The 18,086-nt window shown below is 41.7% G+C and overlaps 2 protein-coding genes across 2 annotated transcripts; both read right to left on the reverse strand.

Moving 5' to 3' along the window:
* Positions 1-8,211: 8,211 nt before the first annotated feature.
* Positions 8,212-10,159, reverse strand: LOC18008960 (cyclin-B1-2). Its single transcript, XM_006391442.2, has 4 exons — positions 9,931-10,159; positions 9,486-9,586; positions 8,842-8,939; positions 8,212-8,473 (listed from the first exon to the last, which is right to left on the reverse strand). Exons 1-4 carry the CDS (start codon positions 10,054-10,056, stop codon positions 8,373-8,375), a joined length of 426 nt encoding a protein of 141 aa, XP_006391504.1. The 5' UTR covers positions 10,057-10,159; the 3' UTR covers positions 8,212-8,372.
* Positions 10,160-13,654: 3,495 nt separating this feature from the next.
* LOC18008901 (transcription factor TCP1) lies at positions 13,655-14,737 on the reverse strand. The gene has a single exon (XM_006391443.1). It carries the CDS (start codon positions 14,735-14,737, stop codon positions 13,655-13,657), a length of 1,083 nt encoding a protein of 360 aa, XP_006391505.1.
* Positions 14,738-18,086: the final 3,349 nt, after the last annotated feature.

Below are 18,086 nucleotides of genomic sequence, written 5' to 3' on the forward strand. Positions count from 1 at the left end.
AAGTGGTCAAAATACGGTGTTATCACAACATCAAAACCGAACTCATCGGGTTTCTCAAGCAGAATGTCTCGAGCTTCGCTTGGTCAACCAGCGACATGCCCGACATCAACCCGGCCATATGCAGTCATGAACTTAATGTCGACCCGACCTTCCGGCCTATCAAGCAGAAGAGGCGAAAGTTAGGCGCCGAGCGCGCTCAAGCCGTAAATGACGAGGTGGATAGATTAACGACAGCCGGGCAAATCACCGAGGTGAAGTATCCGGATTGGCTCGCAAACCCGGTCATGGTCAAAAATAAAAACGGCAAGTGGAGAGTCTGCGTGGACTTCACCGACCTCAACAAGGCCTGCCCAAATGACTGCTTCCCCCTTCCAAGAATCGACCAGGTAGTCGAGGCGACAGCGGGGAACGAGCTACTCTCTTTCATGGACGCCTTCTCGGGCTACAACCAAATCTTCATGCACCCTGACGATAGGGAGGTGTACATAGACAACATGCTCGTCAAATCTATGGTGGCAGGCGATCACGTCGGTCACCTAAAAACATGTTTCAAAACTCTGAACGAGTACGGCATGAAGCTCAACCCCGCAAAGTGCACCTTCGGCGTCACCTCGGGAGAATTTCTCGGTTATGTAGTCACACAGCGCGGGATAGAGGCAAACCCGAAGCAAATCTAGGCTGTCCTCGAGTTGCAGTCACCAAAAAGCACCCACGAAGTCCACCGCCTCACCGGAAGAATTGCCGCCCTCAACCGATTTATCTCGCGATCCACTGATAAATGTCTCCCCTTTTATCAACTACTCCGAGGAAACAAAAAGTTTGAATGGGACGACAGGTGCGAGCTGGTGTTTCAGAAATTAAAGGAATACCTCTCGACTCCGCCCGTACTGGCCAAGCCCGAAGACGGAGAAACCTTGTATCTGTACATCGCTGTGTCTACCTCGGCAGTTATCGGTGTCCTTGTTCGAGAAGACCGAGGAGAACAAAAGCCAGTCTTCTACGTCTTGAAATCACTGGACGGAGCCGAGAGCAGATACCTGACCATGAAGAAACTAGTGTTAGCCGTCATAGTAGCAGCTCGAAAGCTTCGCCCCTACTTCCAATCTCACACTGTCACCATTCTAACTACACATCTTCTGCGGACAATCCTTCACAGCCCGAGCCAGTCGGGAAGGATGGCGAAGTGGACGGTAGAACTGAGCGAGTAAGACATCGACTATCGAGGGCGGACCACTGCGAAGTCCCAAGTATTGGCAGATTTCCTCGTCGAGCTCGCTCCAAACATGGTTCCAGCTTCGGCATCCGCTTGGAATCGCCGACCCACGAGGTACTCGAGCAATCGTTCCGCTTTGGGTTCTAGGCCTCGAACAACGAGGCTGAGTACGAGGCCTTGATAACCGGCCTGAGCCTGGCAAAGGAGATCGGTGTCAGTAAGATCCAGGCATACTGCGACTCCCAGCTCGTCGCAAATCAGTTCAACGGCGAGTATGAAGCCAAGAACGACCACATGGAAGCCTATCTCAAGGTTGTCCAAGATCTGGCCTCCGAGTTCTCCGAATTCTATCTCACCAAGATTCCCAGAGGGGATAATACTTCTGCAGACGCCCTAGACGCACTGGCCTCCACCTCGGACCCGACTCAGCGCCGAAGATTGCAACAAGTTCGCGGCACGGTGCGAGAAATGCCAACGCCACGGCCCCATGATCCATTCCCCCACCGAGCTACTCACCACGGCATCACCGCCCTACCCATTCATGCGTTGGGCCATGGACATCGTGGGACCGCTGCCAAGGTCCCGCCAAAAGCGTTTCTTCCTCGTCATGACGGACTACTTCACCAAATGGGTCGAGGCCGAATCCTACGCCCGGATCACCGCCAAGGACGTCCGCATGTTCGTATGGGAATTTATCATATGTCGCCACGGTCTGCCCTACGAGATCGTTACGGATAACGGCACCCAATTACCGTCGATTATTTTTGAAGACTTCTGTGCAAAATGAAAAATCAGGCTGAGCAAATCTACCCCGAGGTACCCAGAAGGAAACGGGCAGACCGAAGCAATAAACAAAACAATCTTGGAAGGCCTCAAAAAATGACTAGACCGAAGCAATCTACCCCGAGGTACCCAGAAGGAAACGGGCAGACCGAAGCAATAAACAAAACAATCTTGTGGTCTCATCATACTACACCTCGGCGCGGAACCGGACTCCCCACAATCCGCCGCTCGATGCTCACACAAGACCCCGACCTCAACAGCAACATGATCCGCAGCGAACTCGATTTCGTCGAGGAGGATCGCGACCAGTCTCTGCTTCGCATGCAGAATTACCAGCAGCTCGCCTCCAAGTATAGTAACAAAAAGGTCAAAGGCAGATTCTTCACAGAAGGTGACCTGGTTTTGCGAAAAGTGTTCGAAAACACAGCGGAATTAAATGCGGGCAAGCTCGGAGCCAGCTGGGAAGGCCCCTACCTCATCGCAAAAATCGTCAAACCCGGTATGTACGAGCTCGTTACTATGGCAGGCGACGAAATCCCGCGCTCATGGAACGCAGCCAATCTCAAGCGATTTTACTACTAGGCACATCTCGGCACTAAGCTCCCGACTTCGAAAATCCAAACTTACCAATGTAAAAATAACCGAACTACGACTAGCTTAATCCCTTCTTCGGAAAGGTACGTAGGCAGCCCAACCCGGGCACAGCTATTATTAATAAAAAATTATATTTCTCTAAATTCGGCTTCCGAGCTCAAATATAGCCGAGTCCTTACTCGCAGCCATAAACACACAAACCAATAAGTGTTTCAGCCGAGTTCCGACTCGCATCTACAGACACACAAACTGTTAAGTGTCTTTAGTCAGATTCCGATCCGCATCGCGCAACACACAACCTATAAGTGTTTTTAGCCGAGCTAGCTACTCGCACTCATAATACAATTTCTGACATATAAGCCGAACTCAATCTTGCATTGTACAGAACTGAAATTTTCCATTCAACTACTGAATTTGTACAAACGGCACAAGGCCTACATAAAAATCTGGGCACTTCGGCCTACAACCCAAAAAAAAAAAAAAGGGGGGGGGGGAGGAAGAGCTCAAACTTAAGCATCATCAGCACGCAGGCCCCTTGCATCCTCTAGGCTCAGCATCCGCGTGTTCGTCCCAAATTGACCGTGGAAGGGCTGGGTCGCTTCCTCCGCTCCAACTCTCCCTCCTGAGGACGGATCAAGGTTCACGGAGTGCGGCACGGGAGGAACCCCGCCTCCACCAGGCACCAAAGACGAACTAGGCACCGTCTCAGGAGCAACTGACGTCTGACCAGTCCCGGTCCTCTCTACCACATCTACGGGCAGAGCAGCTTCAGCACGGATCACCAGAGGGGCATCGCTTGGGAGACAGAGATCGTCCAGAGTAAGATCGGGATAGTCGATCTTCTCGAGCTGGGCTCTGAAGTCGGCCTCGTCGCTTTTCAGCTTCTCTAAGACTTCCGGAGGAGGTGTCAAGCCATATGCATCTTTCAACCTCATGAGACACTCATGCGTCCCCACCACCTGGCTCATAACAAGCTGTACCGGCGACTCCTTCTCCCGACCAGCCAAATGAGCTCGGATCTTGATCATCTTCGCATGCCACCTACGCTTCCTTTCCGCTTGCGCAGTCGCGATACGCGCGTTCTCCTTGGCGAGATGATCCTGGGCAGCCTTGATCTTTTATTGCAACCGGAGGTACATATCCAATACCCGCAGGGACTCAGCCTTATGGTGATCCCGCTCCGAGGAGAGTATCCCGATCACATCTGACGAGCTGGCCACCCGCGCCTCAAGATCGGCGGACTTCACCCTCTCCGCATCGAGATCGGACCGCAGCGTATCCCGTTCGACGGTCGCCTCCCTCGCCGCCTCGGACGCGATAGAGATCTGCTCTTCCAACCCCTCGATTTCGCTTTCTCCTGCTCCAGATCGGCTCGGAGCCTCTCCACCTCTGTCGAGGTCTCCCTTAGCGCGGCGGAGTGTGCTCTCTCTTCTGCAAGCTCCCGCTCTAGCCCCCGAATCCTCTCCCCCGCCAGGGCCTGCTCCTGCTCGAGAGCCATCACTTGACCCGCCGACCTGTCGATCTCTTATCAAGAATCGTCGAGCTGCTTCTCTAGCTCTCGCATATGGCGGTCAAACACGCCCCGGCCAGCACAAAATACATATTCAGTCATCTGGAACAGCACAACAAGTACAGCCCGCAAACTCCCAGACTTACCCGAATCAGATCCCGCGAAGCTATCTGGAAGTTCGCGGTCACTGCCAAATCCTCAACGGAGCGGTAGGGTTCCTGCCTCCCGTGTGACGCCGCATGAATAAATTCAGCGCACTGACGTCTATCACAGTGGATGCTCCGACCTGCCTCGCGGTAGCTAAAGTCAAAACGGTGATTCTTCGCTTGATCTGGCTCATTGGTAGGCATCCCGGGTGCCCACGTCTCGGTTGCCCCTTCGCCCCCCTGCCCTTCGCCCTCCCCACCCTCATGGTGTTGAGAAACAATTTCACCTTGACTCCGCCAGGCAGGTCGTCTCCATTTCCGCTCTCGGGACAAACATCGTCCCAACCTCCTTGGCTCCCAGGCAGATCATCTACCTATGCACCATCGACACCGCCCTCACGATCTTCAGGACGAGTCCCCGCGAGCTCGGCCGCCACGTTTCCCTCGACGCCCTCATGTCTATTCTTCTGAGCCTGATCTCCTTGAGATTCGGGGACCCCGCCTTCCTGTTCACCAGGATGCATCGGCCCCTGCTCGGACGTCGCGTCTTCCGCCTCCCCCGTCCTCCGTCTTTTCGATGCCGCGTCCGAAGCGACACCATCTTCCCTTTCCCTCTCAGCAGCTGTCCTCCTACTCAGTGCGGGAACGTTCTCAGCCTCCTCATCAACGGTAGCACCAAAGTTCGGGACAGCCGGCGTGGGAAGAAGAGTAGCCGCGTACGAAGGGATAACAAAACGGGAGCGACCTGAGAATAAAGCATCAGTCCCCACAACAACAGAACAGTGGACTCGTAATTTACATTTATCGTTTACTCACCAGGCCTCAGAGCAGGGGTCGACGTCGGAGACATTGGAGTTGGAGTAGACAATGGAACCGACAGCAGAGCTGACGGAACCGGCGTCGACCTTGGGGTCGGAACGGACGACCTTGCCGCGGTGCCCGGTCTCAGCCCAGATGAGGACGCCCCCGTCACAGCGCCCGACTTTGATTTTCTAACAGATGCTGTTGGTGGCACGAGCGGCCTCGTCCGAGCTGAAGACGGAGCGGTCCCTGCGCCCTGCCTCGACCGTGTCTCACCCGATGCCGGTGGATCAACCGGCCTCGGCGGTGCCCTCGACGAAGTGGCACCGGCTGAAGCGAAATGCCGTGGGCGGCCTGCAACATACTCCCATTAAAAAAAACAAAAAAAGGGGGGAAAGGGTTAGGCCTTTACCCGACGCCATCGTCGAAAACGCCACCGCCACCCGGTCAGCAGAAAAATCCGCCCACCTGTGTCTCTCCACCGACCTAAGCTTATCAAGGAGCGGCTCGTAGTCCCCTACTTTGACTCCATCTCGGTGCGAAACTAAAAAAAAAAAGGGAATAAATAAATAAAACAAAACAAATAAAAAAAAACAGAAGGCGCCAGTCCAAATCAACAATATTCACTTCGGAAGCCTTACCAGGAGAAAAATTCCAGTCAGCTCGGTAGTTGCAACCTGGAACGAGACTAGCAGCTTCATTAGCCCACACATAAAAGTAACTGCGTTCCCAATCGCCAACCTTGCTCGGCTTCTCCGAAGTGATATTCAACCCCGGCCTGAAGGAAGCATAGTAAGAACCCAAGATAGCAGGGTTGTTCTTGTGATTGGTGAGATCCTCAAAAACATCGAGCGTCACGTCGACGCTGGCCTCCGAACCAAGAGTCACCAACACAACCATATTCTGCACCATCGTTGGACAGATTTTCGAGAACGCCAAATCCCTCCTCCGGCAGTACGAGACAAACAGATCGGGAAGAGGAAAGCACAGCCCGCACTTCGTGAAATAAACCTCACACAGACATACGAACCCGCTCGGAGGATACCAAGGACGATCATCCTTGGCGGGAATCCGGATCTCGACATCTGAAGGAAACCCGCATCCAGAAATCATCGCCGATACGGACTCTGAATTACTCCAGGTCGTCGATCCCCCGTCCGCATAAGGAATCCGTGGAGTTTTTGAAACTTTGGATTTCCGAGGTCGCGAATTCAGATCACCGCCTCGACCGCCGCACTCACCTCGCCGCTGACCACCGCCTCTCGATGGCCCGGTCTGGGGCGCCTTCTCTTTAACCCGGTTGATGATCGGAAGATCATCCCCCTCATCTTCCTCGCGAGAAGGAGAGTCCGTATGCTGAGAACTCGGTGCCGGCGAAGAGCTTTCCAGGAGCATCTCGTCACGCTCCTCTCGAGACCCAGATTCGGTCTGAGACTCAGCCGAAATCCTATCAAAGATGTCCGCCATCACGGAATGCAAAGAATCGAAAACGGAAAGAGAAGAAGAAGAGGAATGAAATCAAAGGAGCGAAGAAGAAAAAATTTCCCAGAAATATTCGCGAAAGCAAAAGTGAGAAGAAAGAAGAAGAAGGGAGTTTAAATAGAAGAAGGACAAATAACCACTCAAGAGGAGAGCGATCGACACTTGGCAAAACTCTAATGATGACGCCGCTTCGGTACCGTCCTCGAGACGCGCAAAAACAAAAAGCAACAAGGAACGTCCCTTCGTGTCCCCGCGTGCCAATCACGCGCGGGAGTCTCGAGGTTTTTCGGCGGGAAATCCTGGTTCATTTCCCGCCTATGCCAAAACACGAAGGAGTTTGCCCTAAATCACAAATACGACGCCGACATGCGACGGGCCGAGCTAATCAGAACCACGACTTCGGCGCATTCGACAGTCTCTCATCCACCGAACTGGGGGGGGCTTATTGTTGGAGGTGGGCTTAGCACCCCCAATTAGCTAGGCCCATCTTGGATAATAAGGCCCATGGACAGAGTCAAACAGAAATCCAGCCAAAGTCAACGAGTCCAGTCAGCATGGCCCCGCCCAAATCGTCATCATTGCGACGCCGATCTACAGTGCGCGGAGCCGAGCAGAACCTGACACGTGTAAGGGCAGTTCGTCTACAGTTGCCTACGCACGTGAGTAGCTCGGCGAAGGACCATCATCACTCGCCGCAGAGTGGTTTGGACGCGCGGCTCGAGACGCCATACCCGCGAGATGCGTTGGAGCTGCCACGTCGTCCCGATTCGGAGGAAACTCGTCTCCTAACTCCCGCTATAAATACTCCTCATAGATCATTTATGAGGGGATCCGAAATTTTATTACTCTCTCTCTACTTTAATGCACTTGTCTCTCTACCAAGCTCGCTGTAACAATATTAAGAGCACCGAACTGGACACTTTCCAGATTTAGTTCGAGACGCTAATTATTCTCTCTTTACAAACACCTCTTACGGCTCTGAGCTGATCCTTTCTCTTCCTCCCCGAGCTAAATCACTTTTATTATTCTCATCATCTGTTAAACGTATTTAGTGATCTCTAGGATCAACAGAAAAAAAAATTGTTTTCTGTTCAATGTCTCAAGTTTATTCTCATAAAAGTCATTGTTATTCAACTAACTCCAAATGGTAAACGAAAAAACAATTTCCTCTTCATATCTCTTAATTCCCATGGTTTTGACTATTGATTTCTTCTCAATACAATTACTTTAGGATCTAAATGGTAAGCATGAGAAGAATTGGTGAAATAAACATGAATGAAAAGAATATGATAGAAAACATTTTCGTTACACTCTCTCCTCTCGAATACGATCGAAAAGGAACGAGTTACTTTTTCAAAATATTTCAATTTTCTTTTAATAGCAGAGTAAGGAAGAACGTTGTTTTATGTGTTTTCACTATAAATGATTAAGTTACACCCGTTTGTAAAATCCATAAATTTTTGGTAGCAAAACCTTGACGAGCCCTTGTTAAGAGTTAAGACAGTTTCTATTCGATTTCTAATACCAGTGTCGGTGCTCTAGGTGATGATTCTTTCATTTGAAAACTTTTGTTATCTCCTATATTTCTTTAAGGTCTTTAATACGTTCCATCTCCTTATACTGGCAAATTCAGTTTTACAAAACCTAACTTACTAGAATCGAGTGATCATTCTGTTTTATCGCTGTCTCATCTGATTTCAAACTTAAAAGAGTTAGGTCAAGCGAGAATAGAGCACTAACGTCGAAATAAATTCGTACAAGATCTCACTTGATTCATATCATTCAAAAGCTGATAAGACAGAACAAGTGAACAACCAATTAAAAACCAACATTTTTGAGGGCATTACATGAAACTTGGGGCAACCGGACCCTTTGAGATGCCAAGACGAACTTCCATCCCGTGGTGGAAGTCTACCGGCTTGAATGTCTCCGAGTCACGAGGATCTACAAGAAAATGAAAATAATCTAATTTCAGATTACCGATAACGAATCTTAAAACCAATAACACCCTTTCATAACTTAATCTAGCCAGTTTGTGTCAAGAACAACATGCTTACAGAAAAGCGACGACCTTCGTAAGAAAATGAACTATAAGAAAATGCTGTTTTGAGGAAATTTCAGCATTGCAAAAAAAAAAAAAAATACCGAATCTTTTGCTTCTTGCAAGTATCACAGAAGTATCAAACTGCGAATATTTTTTTCATCGAATTGTTTTCTGCTAGTGCATACTGAGATACCATCAAACTGGTGTCCACTGATCTAGAGAAGTGAAATGTAGCATTGAAACATGCATAAGAGTAAGGAAAAATTACCATTCAAGTAATCCTCAAAACCAAAGCTATCCACGGCTCCTGTGTAGACTTCTAAACCGAGCATTGAGGATGGAATTGGTCCAGGAGGTCTCTGAAACCTGAATATTCCAGAGAGAAAAAGGATAAAATGAGAACAGGCCAACCAAAAATCGTTTTTAGATCATGAAGCAAACACTATAGACCCTATGCTTCCCAATGCACACATAGATTGTTTCAAGTTTTAGCCGAGTACGGACAGGGCACTTCAATACCAGTAACTGTAAACACATAGACACCAGTAATGCACACAATTATCATATTGCCTATAAGTGTGTTCATAAACTAGCTTCACAATGCATTGGTTCACACATAACAAAATCTTCATGTACAAACTCTTAGTTTCCTATATTACAAATTATAAACAGCAATCTGATCTAGTTCATATAGATGATGTTGAGTGTATGCATAGATTAGCTTCACAATGCATTGATTCACCCATAACAAACTCTTCATGTACAAACTCTTAATTTCCTATATTACAAATTATTAACAGCAATCTGATCTAGTTCATATAGACGGTGTTGATCTAGCAGCGTTCCAACACAAAGTAGTGTTTCTAGATTCATAGAAATTAGGTGACAGTACTGCAATTACAATACACATACCGTGAGAGAATTTGCCTGTCCATATCCATCTTCAATGGAAGTGCAGCACCGTAGGTATGCGCAATGATCGTCTTCTTCGTGGCCTCTTGCGATTTCTTTTGCTGAAACCGAAAACAAGGTAATCAATCAATCATTAACCCTAATCTCCAGCCGTTGCGATAACTGGTAAGATTGAAACCCCAATTACTACTCAAGTGACTCGAATTAAACCCCAAAAGCGATCAAGAGAAGAAGTAACCAACTAATCAGGCGATAGAAGAAACTCGCTAATTAAACACACATTTTAAGTTACTTTATAGGCTAATGTCCAAGTTCCTCTTTTCTCTTCTCACCACACTTTTCCCGAGAAACAAACAGATTCAATCGAGAGCAGAAACAATACCAACACAGAGAATCACATGAGAAAACAGATAAACAAAGAAGAACTCGATCGGGGATAGTTTACAGATTCGTAAGACGATTCGAGTGGGTGAGATCCGACGATATCGCTCTTAACGCCGTGGAGACCAAATCGAAGAGCGTCGTTCTTGACACCACCGATCTCGTGAGCTATCTTCTTCGGAGACTCCATTTTTCTTCTTAAGTTGTTCTTCTCTTCCTCGCTTCTATGTTTCGCTCTGGTTTCTCTTCCTCGCCCGACTTTCAGAGCAAGCAAGCAAAGCAATCCGACTGAGAAAGAAACAAGAGACGAAATCTAATAATCTGGGCTGTTATGAGTAAACCCAAATGCAAGGCCCATTTATATTTTGGCCTGTTTAGATTGGCTCAAGATGAGTATTTTGGCCCGTTTTAGATTGGCTTATGAGGTTATTCATTAATGGCATCGTTTTGGTACACTCAAAAGAAGGATTACTTTATGCTAAGCGAAGACACCTAAAGTCCAGTCAAGGTCAGAGTAATAAAAAACTATATCAAGAGTACCACAAAGACATGTTGAAAAGATATCGTGTGAATATTAAATTGAGCTATTTCGGCGAGTTTATTTCATAGGATGGTCTGACAAACGAAATTTTTTAACAATATAATTAAAGTTACTTTAACTTTGCTACAAAATCTTGAGATAATCAGTTTCCAGGCATTTGGTAATTAAATATTGTAGATTGTTCATAGGTACTTAACTAATCCAGCTAGGCAACTCTAGATATATGTCAGTATTACACTTTTTTTTATTTGAGGTTTTCAGTATTACTATTACACTTTTCATTTCCTTTGAAGAAGAAGTGAAAAAAGGAGAAGCAACAAAAGTGAAAAATCGAAAATTGAAGAAAGCAAAATTCGAGATTAGTAAAAATCTATTATTCTCGGTAGAGATGGCCACATTAAACTGAATCTAAATTAAATAGAACCGGATCTAACTTTAATTACTCAAAATTCAAACCGTAATCTTTTTTTAATTGTGTAAATAGTTTGAGATTTTAGGAGAAAAAATGTTAAGTTTCGATGTTTAGGATATAAGATATAAGGTTTATTTTTGAAACTTTAAGGTTTAGATTTAGTGTTTTAAGTTTAGACTTTGAGATTTAGATTAAGAGTACTATTTGTTAATAACGAAAATTTAGACTATTATTCATATAAAAATAATTAGACTTGGATACTTTTACAACCAAGTTTTTAACTATATATAAATTTTAATATTTTTTACTTAGTTAGACTGAATTAAATTCCACTTATATTTAGTAAACCAGGAAACTGAAGCTAATCCATCCGAACTCTTTCTCATCCTAGTTTGTATAGTTTTGATCGTTTTCTAGTCCTAGTTTGTATAGTTTTGGTCGTTTTCTAGTGGATACATTCACATAAAATGTATTTTTTTAGTTTTAAAGAAACTTTTTGAACCTGTTTTAAGTTTTACTTTTAACAATACTGGCGTAAAAAACACAAGGAAAAATCGGATTTCATTTTATAAATAAAAAATGTTTTTTCAATTTTTTTTCCCTTCCTAAGTCGAGAATTCAAAATTAACAAAGAAAATAATAGATTGAAAATTCGTATACACCCATTACCAACTCTAGTCTTCCTCACTTTTCCTTTCTACTCTATTTCTCCCTTATATTATATCTAATAACTTTCTTTTGAAGGCTTATACTGTCTATGTCTTCAATATGACAAGGTTATTTTCTCTGCTTCAGAATTGTATTCTGTTTTGAATCAACGAGAAACAACTGTTAAAGGTATCTCTCGCTCTCTCTCTTTATCTCTCTGACTCTCTATCTCTATCTCTCAGCTGCGTAAGTTTTGTTTTAGTATATTGTTTTCAGAATTTTAGAGAGCATGCATTTCCTTCTTTTTTTAAGAATGATTCGTATAAACACAATATACTCCGTTTTAATGTAGTCTTTAGGTAAGATATATTCAATGAAATTCGTATCGTTTAATCTATTTAATTTATAGTGAATACTTTTTAAAAGGGTTAGTCTCTAATGATCCATATGTTGCAAATGACATTTTTTTCCACACAGGACACAGCATTATGTTCTCTGTGACAAAATGCTTTAAAAAAAATACAATCACATTTCCTCCATCAACACATACCGTGGGCGATTCCACGGGTGAGATTGTTCACCCACATAGCTAAGTTGTAGAGATTTAGCAATATCCACATTTAATTTCTTTTGGAATTGGACCAGTTAAAGCATTGAAGTTATGAAAGTTTTTCTTAAGTTAAATCAAATTTAGCGGGTTTCTATCAAAGTTAGACGAAAATCATCACGTTATATATATATATGTGTGTGTGTGTGTGTGTGTGAAGGTCATCATGTATCGTTCTTTTGAAGGGATGGTCCATTATGCATTTTTTATAATAGTTAGCAATATGAGCTATACTTAGAGAAATTGACAATTATGAAAGAAAAAACAAATAAGAGATCAGCCAAGCTATAGTTATGATGTTTCATTTTGATTGGATTTTGTTTTGGTAAAACATGTCAGTTTTTAGCATAAAAATTATTTTCAAGTAATTATGTATATCTTATTTACATAGCTAGTTATTACTTATTATAATAATATATAAAATTGATTGAAAATTAAATCATTGCAGCATTCTCTTGAACCTTTCTTTTAAAGCTACAATATTAAACATTCAAATAGCTGATCAGCCATCTTGATTTTAAAACAAGTTTTGGTCGACAGATATTGTATTATAGAGTTGAATAGCGTTTGCAAATTTTCCGACTATATTCTAAATTACATAAAAAATAGAAATGAATATCTTAAAGTGGTAAATGTTTACAATTCTTAAGTAATAAGCAACATAGATCTATAAATATCACTTCTGAACATTGAACTTTCCTTTGGTAACTACTAAAATCATAAAATTAGTTGTCATCTTTAGTCAAAGGAGTTTAACATAACAAGCCTTAAGAAATTTTTACTCGAAAATGTAGAAGTTAACAATCCTTTTTTTCCAATAAAGCCATATACACTAAAAACACCACTAATTAATAACCAATTAATTATCTATAAAAGCATATATATATATATATATCAAACCAAAACTTAAACGCCAATTATATCAAAACTAAGATCTATCCTTCACATATTTGGATGGCCAAATCATAACCAAAGGCACGGTTCCACGGTCCTTACACTAGCGGTCAGTTTCACTTCAATTTGCAATTAATCAAACATTACATGTGTGTATGTGGATACTTGTATATGATCCTCGCTATTCATTATTGTCATGCATGTTTAATTTTGTGGGTCCTAATGGAAATTAGGGTTTGAGGAAACGAACCTAATATAGAGCTTTAAATGAAACCACATTAAACTGCAAATGGTTTCGTCTTAAGAACGATTGAATGTAGTACCTAATAGAAATTATGGATCTTTGATTGGACTAATAAAGATGACGAAATATCTATAAATCATTTGCTGATTCATCTTCAATATACTCTAAAGGTTACAATACCACTTGAAAATTGTAGCTAAGAAATTTCAAGGTAGACAAACTGAATCTTGATCAATGACACAGAAAAGCGAATAACATGTTAAAAATAACACATATAAACTTTAATATACATTCAAGAGGAATAATTAAAGGATTATTTTGGCTTACATGTTTTAGATTTGATGCCATGTCTTCCGAAAGTATCAATATTTATGGGAACCCTGCCAGATTAAAACAAAAGGAATAAACATATTTTGGAATGCAAAGACATATGAATCATAATTTAAGCTAGAAAAGAGTCTTGAATCCAAACTATACCTCTGGGGAAATTTGTGTCGGTGACTGCACAAAAGGGTTGATCAACAAAAGGGCTTTGATCATAATCAAAATCCAAATTTTGAGGCAGAATGGTATTATAGCTGCTGCTAGACCTCTGATCTTTCAACAGAAATGTCCCATAATGTTGATTGTAACTTTGATCCATATTCGTTGGAAGGTTGATCTTCGTCTTGGTTAAGATAGATTCTTGATTATTAAACTCTGCCATTGCTTCCTTGTAGAAAGGATGTGCCATGTCTTCTCCTTCATTGAAGATTGTAGACCTCTTGAATGGGTCCATGATTTCAGAATGTGTGATATCTGAGAAGGTTTCTGGATGATCATAGGCCATCTGCCTTGTTCTCTCCTTTGCTTTTCCCTTATCTTTTGCTCTTGCACCCTTTGAAGATATGTTGCTCGAGTCACTCTTCTTCTTTCTCTTTTCTGCCTTCTTGACTTCACATACCACGTCTTCTTCACAGTACTCAGGACTCGAACCATACAAAAATCTTTTGTTGGCATCATCATCGTCATCAACATCCTCTTCCTCTTCCAGATCACCTCCATTGTTTCCAATATCATTATCATCATTGTTGAGCTTTTTTTCTTGGACAAGCTCTCTGATGGCTTTTCTTGATTTATTGAGTAACCAGTCTAATGTTTTACTGGCTTTATCAAACCCCAACATATCCTGTAGGTCGAAGAATTGGCGAGCAACCCCAATAGAAAGCCTTACCCTCCTGTCTCTAAGCCCTTGTGCCGTGTAAATCTTGCTATGCCGGTCCTTCTTCACCGCCTTCTTGATTTCCCTTGACACCTCAGGAATCTCGAAACTTTGCTGATTCACAGAATTGTTTGAGTTAAACGCCATGTAATCGATCAAAGACTCAGGCACTGCTGATACCATTTTGGCCGGAGATGCAGTTAGCTGATGACTGTAGGGATTACGGATGATGCCTTGATGGCCGGAGAGTGAAGCTAGATAAAGAGATAGTGGGTGCACTCCACTGTTATTACAATTATTGTAATCATTATTGGAAGAAGACATCACCGAGCTAAAAAGCTTCAAGAATCAAGATCAAGAATATCAAGATCAAGAATCAAGAACCAAGCATCAAGATTCAACCATATGGGTTTTCTTTCAGAAACCTAACCCCAACTTTCACATCATCAAAAAGATAGAATCAGCTAAAGAGAGGAAAGAGAAAAGAAGAAACCCAGAAACAAGAGAGAGAGGCGTCCAATTCTCACACCAAGACAAAAAAAGCAATAGAGATATTAATGGTGTATGCATGAGAGAGATGTGTAACAAGAAACGCTATAGAGTGATGAAGACATGAGTTTGTGTCTGTTAATTGAAGATCTGCTTGAAAAAAGATGATTTCGCGTCTGACTTAGAAATATCGTTTTTTCACTATCTCTCTCAATTACAGGTTAATTTTAGCCTAGGGTTTACAATTTTTTTCTTAGGGTTTCCAGTTTTAGATCCGGAACTGGTTAATGAGCTTATATATTGGCAATTAACCTCAAACTCAAACTACTTTTAGTATCATCTTAGAATCTACTTTTACTACGTACGTATACATATACAAGTATGTACCTTCGTATGTAGTCTTGGCAATGACAATATACCTCTGATAAACATGGCCCATAAAATTGAGAAATATTGGTCCATAAATCTAAAAATTCAACAACAGAAAACGACCTGTGAAGGGATTTGTTTCCATTTTGATGATAAAGAATCAGGAGGATTCAAAGCGATGTTCTTGAAATGTACAGTATTTATTCTTGTCTGGATCTCAAATAAGATCTGCTTTTCTTTCCATTTGTTATTGAGAAAAATATCTGCTTTTCTTTTTGAATTTTGATCTGCAGGCTTACAGTTTATTTAACGGTTACCAAGTGTTCCTACTTGACATGGAGATAAAAATTCAGATTTTTTTTTTGTTTGTGGGTGAAAGTTAAAAGAAACTCTATATCCGGAAATATATGTAGTGAGGGTGTGTAATATAACATAAACACTATCCTTTTTCTTAGGGTTTTGTCAAAAGGGAAAATAGAAGCTTTAATGTGACCTGAGTTGGTTCCCCGTACGATTGCATAAAGATTGTGAAAGGATTTGTCGTTTTTAGATTTTTTCTTTTGACGTCCTTAGCTATTAGTCAAGGGTTGTTCTTATTAATTGTGGTCACAACACAATTTATTTGCAAAACAATAGAAAATATAAAGTTTCAGCCTATAAGATTATTAAAAGTATAATTAGAAATACGATGGCTTTCATTAAAAGATCAATTTGAGAAAATTTTCTTCTAAAACTAAATCAAGAGTGAATATTTTATAAGCTGAGGAAACAGTTTTAATGTTTTGAGGTTAAAAATTTTGGTTTGAGGAGGAGCTAACTACTTCGAGTTTTACCGTTTTAGTTTTTGGATTGAGGGTTTAGATTTTAGTGTATATGTTTAGCATTTATGGTTTAGTTTTTGGACTTAAACTTTAGTTTTAATATTTTTGGATCTAGGGTATTATTTTTTGAGATTTAGGGTTTAGTTTTGAGTTTTTTTTATTTAATTTATAGAAATCTAAACTATGTTTCTACCCTGGGTTTAGTTACGTTGAATAATTTATGTGTGTTTGGGTACTTATGAGTTTGATGAGTTTATAAAAAAGTTGACTTGTTTTCTTTATTTTTTTTATAAATTTAATTAATATTTAAATTTTTGAAATCGTTAAACGTTTACCTTATGCAAAATTACAAAATTGATATAAAATAGTAATCACGTAGTAAATCAATTTACTAAGAAAAGGGAGAATAAAACCATAGAATATGGGCTCTGTGGGTATATTGATGGGCTGCTGAAGTTTTTCTTACTAGAAAACTTACGACCCAATAGGTTAAATATAAATATAAGGGATCAATTACAGTATTAACGAATAATTTGCGATCTAATTCCAAAAGTGAAGTAGGAGTGGACAAATTATTTGGAAGATCCATAGTCCACACCGATTTAGATCTGTCTCGATTTTTTAAATATCCATAACATGTATATGAGTTATACGTACAGCAAGTAAAAATCTAGACGTACAAATATATGCATGTATGATGTATGGGTAATGATTTTGTTGGTTTGTTTGATTATTCGAATCTGACCAGAAAACACATATTATTAAATTTTGTATACAATGATAAAAGCATATTTTATAAAACAAAATTTTGAAGTCCATGCCTCCATGGTAGATTTTGAAATCCATGGACAGCTCTTATAGGTATTTTGTTGGAACCTAATATTAATAAACATTTGGATTTGTAATATTAAGTTTGTGTGTGAATAAGAAATGAAATTTAATAAGTAAATGAGCTTTATAAATTCATTTGAAATTTGGGTTTGAGCCTATGGAAATGAACTGTTCCTATTGGCTATAACTAAAAGTGGAAGTTTAGTGGAAGTGTATTTGTCCCACATTGCTCACCAAGGAGAAAAATCTCTTGTATATATATGGCCTTCTCACAATAAGGGTCAACAGCATTGTGGAAGTAAAATGGCATTATGCAAAAACACCTACGTACGCCGGTACCGGTACCGAGCTCGGGCTCGGGCTCGTGCTCGTGCTCTTGCTCGTTGCTCATTGCTCATTGCTCGTTGCATTTTTAGTTGGCTTTTAGGACTCTTGGGCTCTTGGGCTCTATATAGCTGGGTGTGGGTCATGAGCTTCTTAGTTCCTGCGAAATAATTTTTGCATATTGAAAGGAAAAATCTTAGGAAATAAAAAATTGCGTCCAGATAATAACGGAAGATTTCCGAATCCTTTTACTTGCGAAAAAAGGAGAATATTTTGAGAATATTTCGTGAATATTCCTTTTCGCCAAAGCTTATTCCTTGCGGATCAAGCTGAACCTTCCAGTATAAATAGACGCCTTCTTCTCTCATTCTATATCATCGAATTCTTGAATACATGCACCAAACACACAGCAAATAATTCTTTCCAGCAAATCCCTCTCATCTTAATATCGTCAGTTTCTCGAGAGCTATAGCGTAGTATAATTTCAGTTCGCAGATTCTATTACGGGTGTTGCGTAATAGTCTCATCACGGTTGCATCCTGGGATTCAAAAATTGCACCATACGGTCACACATTACCGGCGATTTATTGAGTTAAGGAAAGAGATCATATCCCGACTCCGTGTTTTCGTCTGTTTTCAATCGGTTTTCTAACTCTCGTTTTAATCTCTTACCTTAACATATCGTTTATAATATTGCTATTTTCTATTCGTGATTTCAATCAGATTTTCGCGGTCATACAATCTTAACTCAATAAATCCGCTTCCTGCTTATCGCTTGAATCGGATTGAATATTGCGAAACAGTTTTTATAAACGGTTTTGAAAAAAAAAACGAGTTTT

Source organism: Eutrema salsugineum, unplaced genomic scaffold (genome assembly GCF_000478725.1).
Source record: "Eutrema salsugineum unplaced genomic scaffold, Eutsalg1_0 scaffold_9, whole genome shotgun sequence".
NCBI classification, from domain to species: domain Eukaryota; kingdom Viridiplantae; phylum Streptophyta; class Magnoliopsida; order Brassicales; family Brassicaceae; genus Eutrema; species Eutrema salsugineum.

Excerpts from the sequence above, each read along its gene's own strand:
- LOC18008960 (XM_006391442.2), bottom strand. The coding sequence starts at position 10,056 with ATGGAGTCTCCGAAGAAGATAGCTCACGAGATCGGTGGTGTCAAGAAC. Across the intron at positions 9,587-9,930 it reads TCGAATCGTCTTACGAATCT|CAAAAGAAATCGCAAGAGGC; the intron begins GTAAACTATCCC and ends TTTCGGTTTCAG. Across the intron at positions 8,474-8,841 it reads TTTTGAGGATTACTTGAATG|ATCCTCGTGACTCGGAGACA; the intron begins GTAATTTTTCCT and ends ATTTTCTTGTAG.
- LOC18008901 (XM_006391443.1), bottom strand. The coding sequence starts at position 14,737 with ATGTCTTCTTCCAATAATGATTACAATAATTGTAATAACAGTGGAGTG.